Genomic DNA, 21,791 nt, shown 5'->3' on the forward strand with positions numbered 1-21,791 from the left:
GGCCTGACCAGTGCCGCATAGAGGGGGAGGATCACCTCTTTTGACCTGCTTGAAATGCATCTGTGGATGCATGACAAGGTACAGTTGGCCTTCCTAACTGCCTCCCCACACTGCTGGCCCATGTTCATCCTGGAGTCAATGATGACTCCAGGATCCTTTTCCGCCTCCATGCTGACAAGAGGGGAGTTCCCTAACCTGTAGGTATGGTGCCGGTTGTTCCTCCCCAGGTGCATCACCTTGCACTTGTCTGTGTTGAAACCCATCCTATTCTCATTCACCCACCCTTGTAACCTGATTGTTTTTGTTAATTAATATTTTCATCACCATGGCATTTTTGGGAGGTGCAAATTCATATTAAACTATTTTTCCATTCATTGTTGTGGCTTTCATGATAGCTACATGCACTATGGTTTAATTATATATAGACCACCTTCACAGGAGGAAATGTATTATCACTTCAACCTCCCAGAAATTAAATTTTTATAATTTCTTTCTCTGATATAATTTTGTTTCCCTATAACTTATGTGCTAACTTTTAATAGGTATTTCAATGATAATATTTCCTGATCTATGGGTCAAAGACACCTATACATGTGCCCAGTGCCTGCTCCAATATATGCTAATTAGCACCCATCAGAGCCAGACTGTGCTAATTTGCATGCTCCAGCAGCCTCAGCATCTCGTATTCAGCATCCCCATGCTTCAGAATGGTGGAGGTGCTTTAACTGAAGCTTGTTGAACGTGTTTTAGTTAAAGTCCCCCTCCCACCCCATTTTTACATGAGATGCTGCAGGTGCTTTAATTAAAGTGACTCCCAAGAGCCTCTCTTAATTAAAGCACCTCCCTACCCCAGAGACCATGTAAAGGTATCCCAAGAGATTATATAGAGTGATGCACAAAGACTGTATTATATATGCTCCTAGTATTGTGTTTCTAGTACTTCAGTGAGGCATCAGATTTTTAGTTTTAAAGTAATAATCACAAAAGAATATAGAACTTCAAAAAACACATCAGTCTTAATGGAACAACATAATTTTATCAGAGTTTATCATGGACTTTGATTAATATTTGTTAGACTCAAAGGGAACTGAGCTGATCTCAGGACAAGGTCTTCACCAATATTAAAAAGGAAATGAAAAGATAAATGTACCTGAAGGATTTAAAATTAAACTCACCAGAACAAGAAAATTTTAAAAAGTCTATAATGTGTACTTTACTTTGAAAAGACTGTAAAAAAAACTTCTTTTTGAGTTTCATAATGTTTTACTAACTTAATATTTCATATACTCCATTTACAAGTAACGCATTAGATTTTGCCTTTCTGATTTCTGAGTGAATAGTCAAAATAAAAAGGAAACTACTGACTGAAGTGTTTTGCCCATAATGGTTGTTTTTTAATTAGTTTATAAAGTTGTATATCTACCATGCCTTCAGACTGACTTAAAATTAATACTGTTCTCTCTTTTTCTGTTTGTCAGCTCTGTATATGAGAAGTCAAACTCCATTTATCCTGGTCTGAATGTTGTCAGCAGCAACATGGGTTCAGTTACTGTTGCTACTTCACAATTTTGTTGATTATGTGGAATAGGAGATATTCCAGTTTTTTCTTCTATAACAGTGGACCCTGTTTTGGGACCTTGAACAGGCGTTCATTTGTAGCACTAGAAATTTGTAATAAATTTTACTGCTAAAAATCTTTCCAGGAGAGGGAGGTGATTTAAACATCACTGGATGCTGGCTTTGAAATTGCCTCACATGCAGCACTTAAAGAGCCACACACATGGCTGTGGGCACATGGCTTTTAAATGGCTGTGTGGGAGGCAGCTCCCCCCCCATGGAAAATGATCGAAGCCGGTACCTGACCTGTGAACATTCATTGTTTTTCCTGGGAGAGTGGTAATTCTCCCAACAGAAGTGTAAGCCAGTAACCTGACCTGTGTCTAAACCTATTTTTATTGCCGGCAAGACCTCAAAATGTATAGAGAACAGATCTGTGTTTAAAGTCATATTTTATTTTCATTCTTTGGCTATACCAGTGCTTCACTTCAGCCTATCTAGACATGTTAGAAACTACAGTGATTGGGCTTAGCTTAAAAAGATGCTTAATATCTTACTGTAAATTGAATAAGAAAACTTGCTTCATGTTTCAGTTTTGGAGGCAAAAATCACATTATGGGATAATACTATATATAGGGGGAAACATAAGAAAGCTCTAAAGTCACAGCCCTAAAGAACACTGGAAAATGTTACTCTTAGAAAAGCTTGCTTGGTACCATATATAATCAGTTGTTCTTCACCACTGAATCACTGGAACAAGACCCCTGCTACTGCAGGTAACTTCATCAGAGTTTGATCAGTTTATAAAAGAGATTATCTAACTTGAACATAGTAGGGGCAAAAAAGCCTTATTGGACAGTTGTTCCAGGACCACTGGAACCATCCTTCGGGATGGTTAGAAACCTTTCAGTTTCCAGTTTTCATTGCCAGTTTTTACTTGTTCTTGTGCAAACCTTGTCGTTTACTCCCAACACATTTTTAGATGGTAAACCTTTTTTTTGCTAATCACTTTAGCTTCTTCTCCATTCCCATAACCTATCATCCTCATAACCCCTTACTTTACCTGTTCCAGTTTGAATTAATCTTTGAATGCAGGTGACTGGTTTTTTTTCCAACAGGGCATCATACTGTGGCTTGTAGTCATCCTGGGATCATTTCAATTTGATCCCAGAATGGCAGACATCTCATTCCTTGATATCTTTTTTCTTCCTCTGTCATTTCCAACTGATGATTGTATAAGTTTATAGAAGAAATTCTTGTTAGTCCTAGATTCTTAAAAGTGTTTTGGTATCTAACTCCCATGCAGACATTTAAATAAAACTGAGGATCTAGCCCTTAACGCAAAAGGCCAAAGACATACCCTGAGAGACAATTATGATTCACTCCATTTGTATAACTCCAATTTTCCTGGTTATCCTAGTTCTTTCTTTATGATATGCCAGTCATCCCCTTTCTTGATGATACCCCTCCCCCACAACTTTGTGTCATCAGAAACTTTCATTGGGGCTTTTTGTGCACAGATGATTAATGAAAATATTAAATGAAATTGGTCTTAGTACTAGTCGTGTAGGAATTCTGGAAGTAAACTTTTTATAGCCAACCCATTAATTCTGCTTTCAACACAAACAACTGTTGTCTTCCCTTACCATAAGAACATAAGAAGTGCCATACTGAGTCAAACCAGTGATCCATCTAGAGACAATGCCAGAAGTGGATGCTAGAGAGAAAGCACTGAACCAGATAGCTCTAGAGTGATCCCTTCTCTTTCCGTTATTGTCCCTGTCTTTCACTGTTATTAGTTTAGAGATGCCAAAGGAAACATCTCCAGTGATTCCATTCAACAGCTATTAATAGATCTATCATCCATGAATGTAGTCCTTTTTTGAACCTGGCTATACTATCTGCCTCTACCAGCTCCTGTGGAAATGAATTCCACAAGTTAAATATTGCAAACATCTAAAACTTTTGGTTCAGAAATTATACCTTTTATTAGATCACTAGGAAACCACAAAAAAAAAATCTTTTTCTGCAAGCTTTCAGGCTCACAGGCCCTTCATCAGGCTCAGGGAAAATGAAAGATGCTTAAAAGTCCCCATAGGTAGGAAATAAACTTCATTTCTGCACAGAGGAAGCTAGAGATGGAAATCTGTCCCTCTGGGTCCATGAGAGTGTCTTTGTGAGTTGTTCTGAGTTGCTCTCTGTTGTGCAGATCAGGTAGGATTCCTTCCCTGGAGGTGTTAGATGTCAAGCAAGGAAGTGTAGAAATCTTTCTTGTTGTTCAGCAATGAAGTTTAAAATCCCAAATCAGCTAAAATTCAGCATCATCCATGTTTCAGGGATGTATTTGGCAGCCATGTTGGTCTGAGACAAAAAGAAATGCAAAAATCTGGAACTCTTGGTTCAGAAAAGATACCTTTTATTAAACCAACAAGGAAATAGCAAAAAATATCTTGCAGAAAGAAAGCTTGCAAAAAAAAGATGATTTTTTTTGTCATTTCCTAGTTAGTCTAATAAAAGGTATCATTTCTGAACCAAGAGTTCTAGATTTTTGCATTTGTTTTTGTCTCAGACCCATACGGCTACCAAATACATCCCTGAAACAAGTTAAATACATATTGCATAAAAAAGTACTTTTTCTTATTAGTTTTAAACCTGTTTCCTAATAATTTTAGGGTTTCCACTAGTTCTGGTATTCTGGGACTTGCTGAACAACAATTCCCTGTTTACTTGGTCCACATCGTTCATGATTTTATTAGACCTCTATCATATTCCCCCTCAACATTTTCTTTTCAAACTGAAGACTCCTAGATTTTATAGTCTCTCCTGGTATGGCAACTGCTTCATACCCTGATCACTTTGGTTGCCTTCTCTGTGTCTTTACTAATTCTACTGCATCCTTTTTGAGATGGAGACCTGCATCTCACAACTGCACATAGTATTGAAGATGTCAGTACACCATGGGTTTTGTATAATGGCATGATGCTATTCTTGATTTTGTTTTCAATTTTCTTCTTAATGGTGCCCAATATTTTACTGGCGTTTTGGATGCCTCTGCACATTGTGCTTATGTTTTCAGAGAACTGTCTACAATGATTTCAAGGTGTCACTCCTGAATTGTAACAGCTAATTTGCAATATAGCATTGTGTACATCGAGTTAAGGTTATTTTTCCCTAGGTTCATTACCTTGCACTTGTCAACATTGAAGTTGAACTGCTATTTTTTGGCCCACTAACTTAGCTTGGTGAGATCTTTCTGCAGCTCTTTTTTTGTCAGCGTGGGACTAGACTACCCAGAATAATTTGGTATCATCTGCAAACTTGGAGATTTCATTGTGCACCCCCATTTCTAGGTCATTAATGAAAATGCTGAGTAAAACTGGGCCCAACACAGATTCCTGTGGGACCCCATTTTTCACTTCTCTCTGTCCTGGAAAGTGAACATTTACTTCTTCCCTCTGCTTCCTATCTTTTAACCAGCTCTCAGTCCAGGAAAGAACGGTCCCTCCAATCCCATGGCAACACAATTTTTTAAAAATCCTTTGGTGATGGACCTTGCTGAAAACTTTTTGAAAGTCCAAATGTATTATGTCAACTAGATCCCCCTTATCCACATGCTTATTGACACCCTCAAAAAACTCCAGCAGATTGGTGAGGCAGGATTTCCCTTTATAAAAACCATGCTGACTTCTCCCCAGCAGATCATATTTGTCCGTATGAGTGCTGATTTTATTCTTTATTATAGATTCTACCAATTTGCCAAGGATAGAGATGGAAATGAGACTTACTGGTCCGTAGTTCCCAGGATCACGTCTGGAGCCCTTTTTGAAGATGGGCTTTATGCTGGCAACCCTCTATTCTTCTAGCACAGAAGATGTAATGATAGGTTACATACTATTGCCAACAATTCCTTTGAGCCACACCTTTAGCCACTTTACAGCCCAAATCTGCAACAGGAGATCTGCATTGAAGTCAACATTGAAGTCAACAGGAGTATTGGAAACCTAAATTTTAACTATGTTTAGGTGTGAAAAGAGGACAGCAATGGGTACCCCTTTGTTGTACTCCTATTGCTATGTGTGAAAAGCTCAGTCATTCCTTGAGGTAAACAAGATGTTGGGTATTTAATAGTATCTTTAAAAAGGAGGGGATCTGAGGAGTGCATTAAGCTTCATGCCTTCTAATGTTCTCTCTGAAGCATGCCTTCATGCTTTCTCTGTGGGAGAAATCGTTTTAAAAGAATGTTCAAAGAAAAATAGTGTTTAATTAAAGAAACCACCATTTATGTTCAGTCTTAATATTATTCTTCCATAATAAAAGAAGGTTGATTTGGGCATTTGCATTGCCTATAATAAGTCTTTTCAGTTATATTACATTACTAAATCAGAAGGATTGAGTTTGAAGGTTTACAGTACAAATTACAATATGCTTACATATTAACTATTCTATTTCTCTGCCATTTGCAAGGAAGCTTTGTGTTTGCTCTTACTTAATTCACCATATATTTTTTCTGCCGGTTGCAGCTCAGAGCTACTTAGAGCGCAATTAAAGTACTCAAATCTCTCACCAGCTTCTAGTTGCAGCCAGCGTAAAGAGACTCCAGCAGAAATTCCCATCAACTGCAGTGCTAGTTGTGCTAGGAGAATTATTCAAAAGGCAATCTCCTCATTAAAAAGCTTAGTGATGGCATATAAAAAATTAACACATTGAACTTCTAATAAAATCACATGGAAGCTTACCAGTCACTGATTTCAGTAAGATTAAGATAGGGAAACATGAGGTCAACTTCACCGGGTATAAACTGGCTTAGTTTATTCGTTTTAATATAATGAGTCTACACCAATTTAAATTGACTGAGGATCTCTGTACTGAATTTCTAAAACATTTAAGACTTCTCCACGTATACCATTGAATGACTGTTTGACAACAAATAAACAGTACACTTAGCAATAGCTACTTATTGTATGTTTACTGGAATCTTTTAATGGAATTCTGAAATTCTACATCCACATCTTGCTTACAGAAGATTCAGAAAGGGCTGAAATGCCAATTACAGATGTCAGGGTTAGCAGCAGGTTTTCTAATATGTTTTTCAATACCACCATCACCTCTCTTAATTTCTCATAAAGTGTTCTTTCACTAGAATATATCAGTAGAAAAATGAATTTCCTGATGCCAAAAACTGAATTAGGACAAAATCTTTACAACCCAAATCTGCAAAGAATTTTGCATCAGATCCTAGGCTCCTGTTTTCCTATGCTCCTAATATCTGATCCAGAATTCTTAGCAGATTTGTTTGTTCAGTTGACATATTTGTTTTATTCAGTTTTAAATATTCATATCAGTTGAAACATTTAATTCTTATGATTTTTAAACATTTAAAATTTAAATTTTTGGTTCTTTAAGTTTTAGTCGAATTTTTTAAAAATTAAAACTTTTTATTTCAAATCAAAAAAGATTGTGAAACTAGCTAAGTATATTTCAACAATTTTTAGACTTCTTTCTGAAAAAATGAGATTTTGATTTTGTCAAATTGATTGATTTTGTCAAATTAGCATTTTCTAGTGAACACTTGTTTAAAAAATTCTGAGTATAACAAAATATACCATTTTGCAATAAAGATTAAGTCAATATTTTAAAAAATGGAGACCTAGTGAGATTCCAAAATCTGGCTTTAAAGACCTAGTTTAAACTAAAAAAGTTGGACTGGGTTGTCTTAGTTGCCTCCAAATTTTATTATAAGTAGGAGAATTATGAAGTAGATACAAATATAGTAACTCCCCTTAACAAAAAAAAAAATCTTTCTGTTTTGCCTCACTTTTTATTCCTGTGTCACTCAAGGTTTTGGGGGAGAATTGGCAGGAGAAACAGCTATAAACCTAGAATAATAGATTCATTTTCTGCCAGATAATGATATAGCATTTATTTTAAGATTTTTTTTTTTATGGGAAATAGGGTTTTTTGGTCCCAAAAACAACACTGAAATTGTAATTCTTGGTTATATGAACAACAGGAGTATAGGAAGTTGATATCACATTGAGAAAATGAATTGCACAATCCTAAATGAGAAGGAAGGATGATGGAGTTCAGCTTATAAGAAGAAAGAAGGAACTGTGCAGTGATCCAGCTAGACTTTTCAAAAGATAAAACCTAATTTGTACCTCAAAGTTTTCTTAGTTTAATGTAACTTTTTAAAGAGACATTAAAAAGAGGCTTAGGAAGTGATGTGCTTGACTCAGAGAAGGTGATTAGGAGTCAAGGTACCCAAAATGTTTTCTGTAACATCAGACAAATCGTTTACTTTCTTTCCCCGTGTATTTCAATTCAAAGTGAATATAATACGTTCCTCCAGGGATATTTTGTAACTTGCTTTGAGATCCTCAGACAAAATATGTTCTCTAAGTGCCAAATTATTTGAGTATTATTAGCTACCATCAGTTTCCCTAGATGCCTTGCTCTGGATTGTTTGATCTATGTTAAAAACCAATCTGTCACAGCTTAAATGTGGTATTAAAATAGTCTGACTATGGATTGATTTATGGGGAAAGATGCATGTTTATGTCACTGTTTCTCTGCTTGTCTTATTTTCAGATAATGTTTGTGGTCTCAGAAATACAGAATTCACCAACAATAATAGCTTTCTTTATTTAAGCCAATTCATTTCAGGAAGAGAACAGAAACTTAAAACAATCTTGACATTCTATATGGAATAATATTTTGACAAGTTTTGATTTAAGATTTGCATTTTCTGCTGTAAATTCTTCTGTAACAGGCCTTTTGAACGTTTTCCACCTTGGTTCTTAACCTTGCGGGGAGTGGGGAGGTGCTTCTTTATGAGAATGCAACCTGACAGTATTCTTCAGGAATCATTTATTCTCTGTTTAATAATTTTTTTGGGAAGCAAAATATTTTAAGGGGATCTCTGCTCTAGAAAGGTTTGTCATAAAATGAGATTAAACATTTTGATGTTGTGTTATCGCTTATTCCGATATTAAATGTCACCTTTGTTGATTTATGCAGTGTGGAGAAGACAGACTTCAATACCAGTCTCAATTTGATTAGTACTACAGTTCACCAACAATGCTCTGAGCAACGTTTTCTGTCTAATTAGCACTTTTCCCTTTTTATATAATGTAATTACAGACCAGTCTGTTTTTCATTAAGCATGTGTAGAAAAACAGCCTGCTTTTTCTTATCTCTCAGTACTAGAAATATGAATCCAGCCCTTGGGCACTTAGCTAATGCTTGTTATCATAGGAAAGAATGAAGCATCTTAAATGCATTTATGAAGGACTAATATTTTAATCTTTCATATTGTTTCATATTTAAGAAAGTACAGAGAACTTTATAAATATTGTTTAATTTTTTTGTGTTGGCTTCAACTATCCTCTTTGTACAGGCACAAAGAAGGCACAAAAAGTTGAAGGTCAATAGCACATGTAGGGTGCATGTATCAGATGTTCAAACCCCTGATCCTGTGCTTTAGCCACAAAATGAACCTCTCTCTGTGAGCTTATGTTACAATTACTAATCTGACAATTAGAATATCGGGGCTTATCTCAAAAGTAAATAATAAAATTTACTGAAGGTAAATGATACTCATGCTTGATTGGGCATGATTTTGTATATATATTTATTACTGCCTGTACTCATTATCCAAGTGATTATAATTAGTTTGCTTAATCCTGTATGGTCATAGGACAAAACTGCTAAATTAAACAGCTAGTTTAACTGTTTAGTTAAATTAAGGTTAATTTGCTTAATCAATATTAAGGAGATCTGTTCATTTGTTTATTGGAGAAAGAAATATGAGCTGCTTTTGGTACATACTGACTTACATCCAGAATCCTGAAAAATGTCCTTAGCCCCTTTAGCCATGCAGAATAGATATGTACAAATACATTTTATGTGTCACATGCATAGCAGCATCACATCCTCGTTCCATCTGCAAGCCTCGTCCTGCTTCTATGAAAACCAATGAGGGTTCTGACATCCTTTTGCTAATTACTGGGATGAGTCATGATCATGTACTTGTAAAAATTACTTTTCTGATTTTGCAGTTATAAGGAACAAAGTTCTATAAATTGTCATTCACTTAATTTAGGAAATCTTATTTGCTTAATGTAGGTACTACTGGACTTCATACAAATTATGTGAATAATATTTGTTGAATACCTTATAAAAGTATCTACAAGGATTTAATGGATACTAAATGTATTTTTTTTCAAATGTATATAAAAAGCCATTTAATGATATGGGTTTTTTTCCCTTCTTCGTAGATGCAGCAGTTATTCCATGAAAATTATGAACACAACCGGAAGGGTTACATCCAAGATCTTCACAACACTAAAATTCATACAGCCATAACACTTCATCCAAATAAAAGGCCAGCCTACCAATATAGGCTGCACAATTATATATTGAGCCGCAAAATTTCAGAATTACGCTATCGCACCATTCAGCTCCATAGGGAAAGTGCTCTAATGAGCAAGCTCAGTAACAGTGAAATAAATAAGGAAGATCAGCAGCTTGGAATGATGCCCTCTTTCAATCGTTTCCAGCCACGTGAAAGGAATGAAGTCATTGAATGGGAGTTCCTCACAGGGAAGCTCCTTTACTCAATGGCTGAGAACCAACCACCCCGACAAAGTATCAGCAGCGTTCTGCGAGCAGCATTGGATGACACAGTGATGCAGGTAATGGAAATGATAAATGAGAACTCCAAATCTAGAGGAAGACTCATTGATTTCAAGGAAATACAATATGGCTACCGTAGAGTTGATCCTTTGCATGGAGTGGAGTACATCTTGGATTTACTGCTTTTGTACAAAAGGCACAAAGGAAGAAAACTTACAGTTCCAGTGAGACGTCATGCCTATCTTCAGCAACTGTTTAGCAAGCCTTTCTTCAGAGAAGCAGAGGAGTTGGATGTAAGAACCCTTGTAGAAAATATCAACAGTGACACTCAGTCTTTGTCTTTTCTTTCAAATTCTTTAAAGATTTTCTCATCGTTTCAGGGCACCAAAGAAATGTGGGGACATTATGACAAGAAAATACATATTCTTGTCCCCCTCACTGGAAGATATGACATTTTCTTAAGATTTATGGAGAATTTTGAAAAAGTTTGTCTTATTCCAAGGCAGAATGTAAAGCTGGCAATAATTCTGTTCAGTTCTGACTCTGGCCAAGATTCCAGCAAACATATGGAGTTAATTAAAGAATATAATAATAAGTACCCGACAGCCGATATAACCTTGATTCCCATGACGGGAGAGTTTTCCAGAGGCTTAGGTCTTGAAACAGCCTCCTCTCAATTTGACAATGACACTTTGCTGCTATTCTGTGATGTTGACCTGATATTCACCCCAGAATTTCTCCAGCGATGTAGAGATAATACTATTCAGGGACAACAGGTTTATTACCCTATCATCTTCAGTCAATATGATCCAAAAGTAACATATGGAGGAAACACTCCAGCTGATAGTAACTTTGTTTTTACAAAGAAAAGTGGATTTTGGAGAGACTATGGATTTGGAATCACCTGTATTTACAAAAGTGACCTACTGACTGTTGGTGGATTTGATACCTCAATTCAAGGCTGGGGACTTGAAGATGTAGACCTCTTTAACAAAGTAATAATATCTGGGTTGAAGGCCTTTAGAAGTCAAGAAGTAGGAGTTGTGCATGTTTTTCATCCAGTTCAGTGTGACCCCAATTTAGATCCTAAACAATATAAAATGTGCTTAGGGTCCAAAGCAAGTACATTTGCATCTACCATGCAGCTCGCTGAAATCTGGCTAGAAAAACACTTAGGTGTCAGGTATAATCGAACTCTCTCCTGACATTCCAGTTCATCGTTGCCTTTTTAGGGGAGTTTACCTCATTATTGTTATTTTTATTTTGTTGTCATATTTTTAAACTCCTCTTTGTTGTCTTCCAAAGATTGTTTGTTGACCTCAAAGAAGACAAGTCTGCTGTTCACTGATATTCCAATTCCTACTGAACTGCTTAGTTGTTTTACTTTCGTACTCCCTTTGTTTGAAATTGAGTTAACTCACAGCAATCAAATGATCCCACGGAGCACATCCGTTATAAGAGTCTGCATCAAAAGATTGTTCTCTTTGGGCTTTAGGATGCAATACCATCTTTGTTGCGTTTGTCAAACTTAATGTGATAAAAACTATTTACTGGTGAAGATAACACAAAAGTGCTTTATGCTTCCTCTGTGGAAGGGACTCTGTAACATAAACTTGAGTTTTATAATTTATATGAGGACTTATATATATAAACACTACTTTTCTTCGTCTTTAGAATTTTTTAAGTAAACGAATAACTATGATTGTACCTTTATTTTTTAAAAAAAAGGAAAAACTGAGGCGTTTGTTTCCAAATGCAACTGGTACTGGCTACCAACTCCTTAAGCATCTTATAATAATAATAATGAACTCCTCATTATTGTCTGCTCTAAATGCAAATGAACTTTATTTTCTCAAGGAAACATGATTTAATCAAATATTTGTGTTATTTTAGAAGCTTCGTGAACCAATGTCCTTCGTTTGCTGGCAAGAAGAAACTATTGACAGAACATGGTTATTTATAATAAAGTACAGACATGCAGTACTCTTCTTTTCAAACACATAGAATAAGTTGCTTTGTCTCTTTTTAAATGAGTATCTAATATATAAAAACATTTCTTTTACATTCCTTTCATAAAACTGCACTTGATGCAAAGGGTGATTAAAAGGATAGTTAAAATTGCTTTTCTACATTGTGCATTAATATTGGTACTCTGAGACCAACCATTGTTAAAATTTTAAAAATGTAAAAAGTAATTATTTAAGGTTGACAATTTACTCTTGCTGGTCAAAGTTCCTTGCCAATATATTTATATTAGTGGAGGTTATAGGACTGTGTTACGATTTATCTCTCTGGACGGCCTGAAATGATCATATTATGGATTTGTGGAGTAGAATATTTAAAGATGAAGCCAACTTAAGTAAAATAAAGTAATTTTTTATATTTAGAGAGAAGTTTTTTTGTATAGGAAGAATGTATAATCACTTTGAACATTGCTCACCCTTTCAATTGTAGAGATGCTTTCTTGCAAAGGTCTTCTGTTTTATCATTCTTTTAGGCACACATTTAAGATGTTTTACTATGAATCTGTGGTAAAATCAGACACATGCAAGAAACCATCAGAATTTAACCAAGCGTGAATAAATTTTGATTGTATGTAATAACTTGATTTCAAACTATATCACAAGAAGAGCTGAGCAAATAATGAAAATAAAAAGTCCTGAGCTATTTATTCATATGGCTCCACGGATTTGCTTTGGCTATGTCCAACCCTTTTTCTGTTTGCTTTCCATGAAAATCCAAGTGATTGTCTCTTACTAGTGCACAAACTCCAGTAGGTTTACAGACATACCAGGAAATTGCAAAAAAAAACCCTGCACAGATCACACTTGGCTGTAAATCTGAGTTGTGAGGAGGCATCAGTTTCAGAGAGTGGGGAAGTAAAGTGGTAACAATCTGATAAATATGAAAACAAATTAATAGCAATCACATGAGGTAACAAACACATGATCTGCTTTTGGTTTTCCAATTCTCATTTCACTGGAGAACTTATTGGCTATGATGTATTTGCTCAGCTCAAACTAAAAGACAACTAGACAAATAAAAACTAAAGCCATTGATTTCAGTGGGAAGTTGGCTTGTATGCATAGGGCTTGCAGGATCAGGCCCTATATGATATAAACAAGATGTTGATATTTAGCATTATAGATATTTATTTAGCATTTGACTGATTCATTTGTTTATACAATGAATTACTTTGTTATAAACCTGATTATAAATTTTCATTATAAAACATTGCATTGTGTTTTGAGTAATTGTCCTGAGATTATTTGAAAACTTGAGTTGTTTTATTTAAGGGGATAATGCACCTGCCAATAAGATCATATTAAAAGAGCATAACAATGATAAAGTAATGATATGGATGTGTAGATAAAAAGAAGAAAAAAACCCTGGAGTGTCCATCATGTTTCTTTGCTTTTATCCAGTTTTGATCACAATTTTGACTGTAAAATGAAGTACTCAGTGTGTATAATGTCCCTTTGTATATGTGTAGTCAGTGGGTTAATAACACAATACACTGTAATAGACATTTTTTTCAAGACCTGCTGCAAATGGAAATAGATTCTTAACTCTAACTACTGATAAGTGGGCTGTTACTTTTCATACTTCTGCCTTTGGGGGACAGAAAAAGCAAAAAATAATAAAAAAAAATTAGAAAAATGTATTCCTCCCAATCCAATATGCTATTCAAGAGCACTCATCATAGCATTTGGGTTTTCACAAGAAGTTTCCCTCTGGGACAGTTAATCTGGTGTCCTGAAAAAAGTATAGTGGTACCATCAACCAAAGTACTTCTAAGAAGCAATGGGACTTAAAAATTTTGACGCTTTAATGATGAATGCAGCAGAGGACTGAGGTAAATTTTGGTAAATACCCTTAAAGAATCCAAGTACAGGTGAGAGTTGTGTGTTCAACCTAAAGGATGATACAGAACAACTGCAGCTTGCAATGACTCTAAGATGAATGCACAACAATCCTTTGAAATTTGAAGAGAAAATTCTTGTGAAGTAGGTGGTAGGATCATTTTCCTAAATTAAGTAATTCCATCACTTTTTTAAAAGATTTTAAGTATCATTTAAAAATAAGAATTAGCTAACATGAGGATTGGTCACGTGAGCTAGGTACAGACAGTGAAAAAGCCCGAGGCTGAATCGATTCAGTCTTTGCAGGTTAGTCTAAGCTGCACAGATTAAATTGAAACAGAAAGTGAACAGACATTTACCTTTGATTCAGGAAATGCACCCACATGTCTGCAGTGGCTCAGGCCAGAAACCAGGGGGTGCTAGATCATGGCTTTCTGGCTATGTGTTTACTTTCTCCTACTGCTGCCCCAGAGGTCTGTGGGAACTCTGTATGGTTGCTCATCATTTCTTCTTCCTGCTTCCAGGTGCCTCTGGGATTTATAGTCCACACTTACAACCAGCAGGACGTTTGAGTGGGGGAAATTTAACCTCCCTCCCTGACCCCAAACCCTAGCTGTAGTTTTTGCCTGGCTGGGGGGCCAGTCCCATCCTGCAGAATGCGCTGCATCCCCTGTTGGGCTTGCCCCCCTCCCTTGTCAGCTAGCCCTCACTGCTTCAGCTAGGGAGCAGAGGGGCAGGGCCAGCCCTGCTCTCTGGAGCAGACAGCACAGCCCAGCACAGCCCAGACTGCAAAGCATGCTGTGATGCTGGGGGATTGTGATTTAACTTGAACCAGGAAGGGGTCTGGGACAGAAGTTTTATAAAACAGTTTAAGCCAAATCAGTTAAGTCTGATACTCCATTCAACCAGGTTTATCTTAAATCAGTTTCAGCCATTTTGAAACCGGTTTATGTACACTGAACTTCTGTTCAGTTACAGGTTTAAACCAGTTTCTGATCACTGAAACCAGTTTGTGTAACTTCTGTCCCTAGTCATGGAAACTTTAGCTTCATATGACAAAGCTATCCTTTAGATACAAGAGAAAAAATCACCAATCTGTGACTTTTTACTTTTGTGCAACTTGAGATTGGTTCATAATAAAGTAATATTTAAGAAAAGGCAAAGTAATTTTCTTAAAAGTTTTCTTTTTGGATTTTTTTTTTTACTTTAAGCAAAGTATAAAGTTAAATTCAGATTCTTTTTTATTCTTTTATTCCTCCTTTGAAATTTCATCTCTTTTTATGCCTTTTTTCATGTTTGTTGACTTAACTAGTGCCCAAGGTCTTCCTCCAGTTTTTGGGTTTTTTTGGTTGATCCCCTTTTCAGTTAATGATGCCACATTTGAACGTCTTTGAAGCCGTGTGATATTTCTGTTATAGTTTTATGATGTCACTATCATATAAAATGCTGAACTAGAGCACTTTGTTGAATTATAGTTTCTATGTCTGCTGCACACAGTTCCCATTTGCCTGTCAGTTGAATTTAAAAGTATCCTGAATGTTATTACTTCATCCTTTCCTCTAGTCTCCTTTAACCTGGAATCCTACCAAGGCAAGGAAATACAAAATCTTTCCAGTCTTCAAATTTAGGAGAATGAATAGTAGTTCAGGAAGTTTCTTGGTCCCTATTTCTGTCTGGAGTTTTTGCCTTGGTCCCTATTATACCTGGGATTCCAGAATGGATATAGCAGCTCTGAAGTATGTTAATACAATGATTATTAGTCATAAACAATGTATGAGAGTACACATTCACCATGTTGTCAAGATGATGCAAATGTTATTCATATGTGCAAGTAAAAAAATTTGTAACAGGCACCCAATACCTCAAATCCTGTTGCCATGTACAAATTAGAACAAATTAAAGCTGCCGTTACTGTGTTTTTTCAGCATTTGCCAAAAGTTTAACCAAATGGGCAAAAATCAGCAAACCACAGCTACAGACTGCAAAAAGGACCCTCTACAGAAAACTTCCTGTAAGGCATCAGAGCTCATATCTTTAGGAACCAACAGCTAGGGAAACCCAGTGTCCTAATGCACAGATTACTTAGATCAGCCTTTACCATTGGTCATCTTTTGTGGTTTTTCTATAGTATGAAATATTTCATTCAAAAATGCTATTACCACCACTTAGCCATGTTAGAACAAAAAAAGACTAAGCATATGTCCAATCTGTACTCAGTTCTGTGTGTAGCTGGTATAAATGTACCCAGGAGAGATTTAAACTATCTGTTTTAGATACCTACATAAGTATAGAAATCAGTGCAAGCCAGCTGCCTATTTGTATAGATTCATGTGCAGAAATGATAAAATAATTGACATAAAAGAGTATATATATTAGTGTGTAAAATGGCTTCTGGAGAAAGTTCCGTACTTCTAAATTTCAAGAGATTAAATTACAAAATAATATAAAAGACCTCCAAAATGGGTGAATTAGTCTGAAGGAGGAGATGCAGAGTTTTTTCCTATGTTAGTTGGGATGCTGTTATAGAATCACAGAAAATTAGGGTTGGAAAGGACGTCGGGAGGTCATCTAGTCCAGCCCCCTGCTTAAAGCAGAATCAGCCCCAACGATATCTTCCCAGCCAAGACTTTGTCCAGCTGGATCTTAAAAACCTTCAAGGATGGAGATTCCACAACCTCTCTGGGTAATCTGTTCCAGTGTTTTACTACTCTCCTACTGAGAAAGTTTTTTCCTAATATCTAACCTAAAGTTCCCTTGCTTCAACTTGAGACCATTGCTCCTTGTTCTGACATCTGCCACCACTGAGAACAGTCTAGCTCCATCCTCTTTGAAACCACCCTTCATGTAGTTAAAGGCTGCTAATAAATTCCCTCTAAGTGGGCACATCTACATGAGATACTTAATGCCTACTGGACTAATTCTACTGCACATTAGCATGTCACACAAAAACTGTGCTAATGCACTGTGAGAGGGGAGTCAGGAGCCCCACCCTAGCATGGCCTAGACTCTGATCAGTGTACCCTGATACTTACCGCAGGAACAGAGACGGGAAGCAGCTGGGAAGAGACCCGAACACCAACGCCAACAAATGCAGGCTCAGCAGTTTCATAGCTGCTTGAGCCTGCATATTAGTGAGAGCTGGGGGCGTGGCTCCCGAGCAGTGTGGGCTGCTCAAAAGGCAGCTGGGGATCCAGCTGAGCTGGCACTGTGGAGCAAGGTGCAGAACACTGGGAGATGCCAGCTGTGGAGCTGATAGGCTCCAGCTCCAACTGCCACAAGGAGGAGCCAGGTGCCTGCCAGAAGACCCAGATGGGTGAGGCAGAGGGCAGCATCAAGGGCCAATGGGGGCAAGGGAGCCTCACCGAGAGGCAGCAGCCTCAAGGGATGCTGCCAGGAAGCAGAGGGGCTCCAACCAGGATCTCAGACACCAGGGCTGGGGATGGCTCTTCAGGCCCGCAGGCATCCCCAGACAGCCCTACAGCAGGCAGACCATATGGAATCATGAGCCCCCAGGAGGGGGAAGTAGATGGCGCCAGCTGGAGGGACCAGAGCAACAGGACCACAGGTCATCCAGGCCCCAGGGAGATGATGCCAGAAGAGCCAGCAAAGGCTGGAAACAGGACAGTTGCCTGTACACATGGCTCTTAAGGTAAAAGGGACAGACAAGTTTTCCCCAAGGAACTGAGAGCCCAGAGAGAGGAAATCTCGGGAGCCTGCCAGCAGAAGCTGGTCATTTTCAGTTGAGTTTCTTCAGTTACAGTTTGGCCCTGGATGGGGAAAGTTTAGTTTCCCAGGAGAGGAGAAGCCGACCCAGAGATGAGGGACGAATCCCTAAAGATTGACGGCCAGGAAGACCCAACCCTATCAAGGTGGGCAGTGTGGGAAGACCTGCAGGGAACAGCATCTACCCAGGCTGAGGAGGTGGTAAGGGTGGGGTAAAGGGGAGGTTTGGAGCCCCACGAAAACACCCACAGGGTCAAGACCCCACCAGGTCCCCCGACAGGGAACTGTCTCCCCACTAAGAACACCAAAAATGTAGCAGGAAAGAAAAGGGGCAGTGCCCAGACCATCTAGGGGGCACTGGAATAGAGTTTCACCCTGAAGTTGCTGGGGGACAGGACACTGATGAAGAGGTCCGCAAAGCCATACAACACCTACCAGCGACATACACAGATTAATCCAATGGATATTAACCATCACCTAAAAAGTGTGCATCTCTGCTAATGCACAGTAGTGCTGATTATGGTAAATTTAGTACTTGTTATTACATGTACTAAACAATGCACCATAATTATGGGACATTAATGAATGTGTAGATGTACCCAGTTTTCTCTTCTCCAGACTAAATAAGCCCAGTTCCCCCAGTCTTTTGTCATAAAGTATGTGCTCCAGCCCTCTAACCATTTTCATTGCCCTCTGCTGGATTCCCTCCAATTTGTTTACATCATTTTGCAGTAAGGGGCCCAAAACTGGATGCAGTGCTCCAGATGTGGCCTCACCAGTACCAAATAAAGGGGAATGGTCACTTCCTCCCATCTGCTGGCATCATTCTTACAAATGCAGCCCAGTATGTTGTTAGCCTCAGTCATTTCAATTTTAAAAAGGAAGGAAATGAAACATTGGTGACTGGTGCCACCTTACTCGGGGGAGGCATGTGCCCCCCCAGCAATCAGTCAGCAACTGGTGGGGGGAGATCCCCCCCATGGCAAAATTCACCAACCGGGAAGCAGCTGTGGCACTCCTGGAAGCAGCTGTGACACTTCCGGAATTGACCACGGTGCTACATCCAGCGCTCCCATTCCCCAGCCAGTGCTTGCAGGGGGGCCACCAGCACTCCCACCTGTCCCCCCTGCCCATCACCTAATTAGGGAGTGTGGCTGGTCAGGGGGTACACCAGCACTCTCAGGAGGTGCACGTGCACCCCTGTGCACCCTCTATGCGACACCACTGAAATGAAAACTATCTGATTGTGAGGGAAATAAAATAGGGCTGTGTCACAGTTTGAGTTGTGAGCCTGATGTTGACACTGAGAGGTTTCTTCTAAAAGAACTTTAAATATAAAAGTCTCACTTTAAAATATATGTTTAGTTTTCTGTCTCCTGCAATTTTTTCTGTGCTATCGCATCATATTCACATATCTAGTGGTGCTTTGAATATAAGAACTATTTACAGCAATAGCAAAATCCTACATCTGATGCCACTGCTATACTTGCCTGCTCCAAACAACTAACCTTTAATACAGTGAAGGAAGTTGAAAATAGAAGAGACAATTATGACTTTGTTTCTGTTTTTCACATAAAAATGGTTTATTGTATTCGCTGTTATTGAACTAGGTAACATGTTCTGGTTGTGCCCAAAATTCTAAAGTCTTTCATAACAGTCTTTATATGCTTTTTGGTATTGGGTGGCTTGTTACTGCTATAAATGAAAGAGACTTTTTTAATAAAGAGTCTTTGGAGAGTGGCAGTGCATGTCTGCAGTAGCTTAGTAAATATAGCTACGTGGTTGAAATTAAGTGCGCTTGCCAATATTTTCTTACCACATTGATTCAGTGACTTTGATGAGAAATCCAGAATAAATGAGTTATTGCCATAAATATTTCCATGATTAAAAATGAGCCACATTCTTTTTCAAACAAATAGGGCCAAATTAAGCAGAGGTAGTAGAGTGATGAGCCCTGTATTAGACTTATACTGGAAAGGTAAGGAACTCAAAAAAATATAAATGTCTTTGATAAGGCAAGTGTCCCGGGAGGCAAAGTAATGAGCAGAAGTTACCCGCAGCTCACGACGGGACATGCATGAGGTGGAGGGAGGAGCTCGTGCAGCTCGTTAGCCGCCTTTTTGTTCAATTACAGCCAGCTGATGACGTCACCATCAGACGCCGGCCGGCAGCAATAAGAACAGCGGCTGCGGAGGGGGTGGATAGTCCGGATAAAAAGCTGCAGCAGCCGTCGATGACGAAAGGAGCCTCCACTGCAAGACTCTCAGAGCCAGGAGAGCTGGCAGGGATGCAGACAGAACGGGGCCAAACCTCTCGGTGGGAGACTGTACTGGACAACGTGGGAAGTGGAGGCACAGCACCTGAGGACGTTGCTGGAGGAGTACCCAGGAGTGAAGTGACCCACAGGTGGGGTGCCAGGACGACAGGGCACTGAGACAGCCTCGCCAGGGAGGGAAAACCACTGGAGAGCCCTGAGGGGGTACAATCGGAGCAGGCATCGCCGCCAGACCCAGATAGGGTGACAGGCAGGAGGTTGGAATGCTGGAGGTGATTGGTCCGGGTCGGGCCAGAAGGAAACCGGGGAGTGTTCGGGGTAGACTGATTAGAGGATAGGGAGAGACCAGACATTCAGCATTCTTGGTTGTTTCATTTGTTTAGTCAACACTGTCTAAGGGATAGAGAGCTAGGGGAGTGTGCCTGGGGACTGAGGCTGAAAGGAAGCCTCTGTAAGTCTATAGTTTTCCTTTGATCTCCTTCCCCTGAAGGGAGGGGCGCAGGCAAGGAGGGCCGTGGAGCAGATTCTGACAATGAGCACTTTGGCTAGGAGCTGCGGGCACTTAGAGGCAGGCCAGGGGGCGTTGCCCACAGCTGAGAACAAGAACAACAGTCAAGTGACACACCGAAGGTGGCATGAGGCCAGGGTGTAGGGGTGGCAGAGCCCCGTTAGTGACCGCTGGGGAATCCTGGGCCACGGGGTACCCCGTCAACTGACCCCTCCCACTGAGGAACATCAAGTCGTGGCAGGAGAGAACGGGGTTAGGGACAAGGAGAGAAGAGAGTTATTCCGGCACAGACAAGATCCCAACTGGTGTTTGATATCAACCTGCAAGGCAAAGACCGCTCGAGAGCGGTTATTTCAAGCCTGGTGGTCACAGCAAGTTATAGAAATAAAGTGTCCCTTTAACAGGCTAACTGAAAAAAGGTTGCAGCAGATTGTACACTGCACGCTGTAGGATTCTGCAGGCTTGCCAGGACTACCACCAGCTGCAGGCAGTCAACCCTAATTACAGGTCTGGCTGGAGGACTAGGCCAACTGAGGTAGATAATTGGCTGGCCATAAGAAGTTAAAAGCTCCTAAACAAGGGAGCTAGAGGTAATGGAGATAGAAAACAGTTTAGGAGAAGTGAGGCTAGTGGTGGCAGAACTGAGCCATGCTACTTCTCAGGGTCTGAAAAGAGACCCAAGGCAGGAAGCAGCTGTACTACTACAGGACCAGCGTCAGAGCCAGGTGGCGATGGAAGGCTGTGGTGCAGAGAGAGCAGGAGTGAGCTGTCGTCATATTCTCAGGGCTGGAGAAGACTTGGAACTGTGAGTGCACCCTATCATAATGTTGTGATATTGAGTTCTGACTTATGTTTGTGGTGTTTCCTGAGAGGCCGTTGGGCCTGCAAATAGAGGGCTGTATTCTGTTTAAAGACTGAGCTTAAGCAATAACCCTGAACCCACTATAGTGCCATTGATACAAGTGAATTAAAATAGGTGTGTTTTCAGTATCATCTCCTCGGATTTTCTACTCCCAAGCTGCTTGTGGGTAATAGATAGCCAGTATCAGATTTTAAGACAAGTCCATGGATCTAGACCCCAGGTTGGAAAGATCCCAGCATCCACCAATCTTTGGACTGGCAATTACATTGAAAAGGGACCCACTACAAGAGAAGCATAGGGCCAGGATGAGGGAAGAGTAAGGCTTGCAAACCACTTCTGAGGTGATTCCTGTATTTTCTTTCTGCTTGT

General features: G+C 39.2%; 1 protein-coding gene across 1 annotated transcript in view; it reads left to right on the top strand.

Moving 5' to 3' along the window:
• Positions 1 to 13,570, top strand: part of CHSY3 (chondroitin sulfate synthase 3) — a gene marked incomplete at its 5' end in the record, with an annotated part of 332,244 nt that extends 318,674 nt beyond the window's left edge. The window contains one exon of the mRNA XM_019517289.1: positions 9,834 to 13,570. Within this exon, the coding sequence (XP_019372834.1) occupies positions 9,834 to 11,396 (1,563 nt within the window). The remainder of the gene's footprint in view (positions 1 to 9,833) is intronic.
• Positions 13,571 to 21,791: the final 8,221 nt, after the last annotated feature.

Source organism: Gavialis gangeticus, unplaced genomic scaffold (genome assembly GCF_001723915.1).
Source record: "Gavialis gangeticus isolate Ggan-Ray unplaced genomic scaffold, GavGan_comp1, whole genome shotgun sequence".
Lineage (NCBI taxonomy): Eukaryota > Metazoa > Chordata > Crocodylia > Gavialidae > Gavialis > Gavialis gangeticus.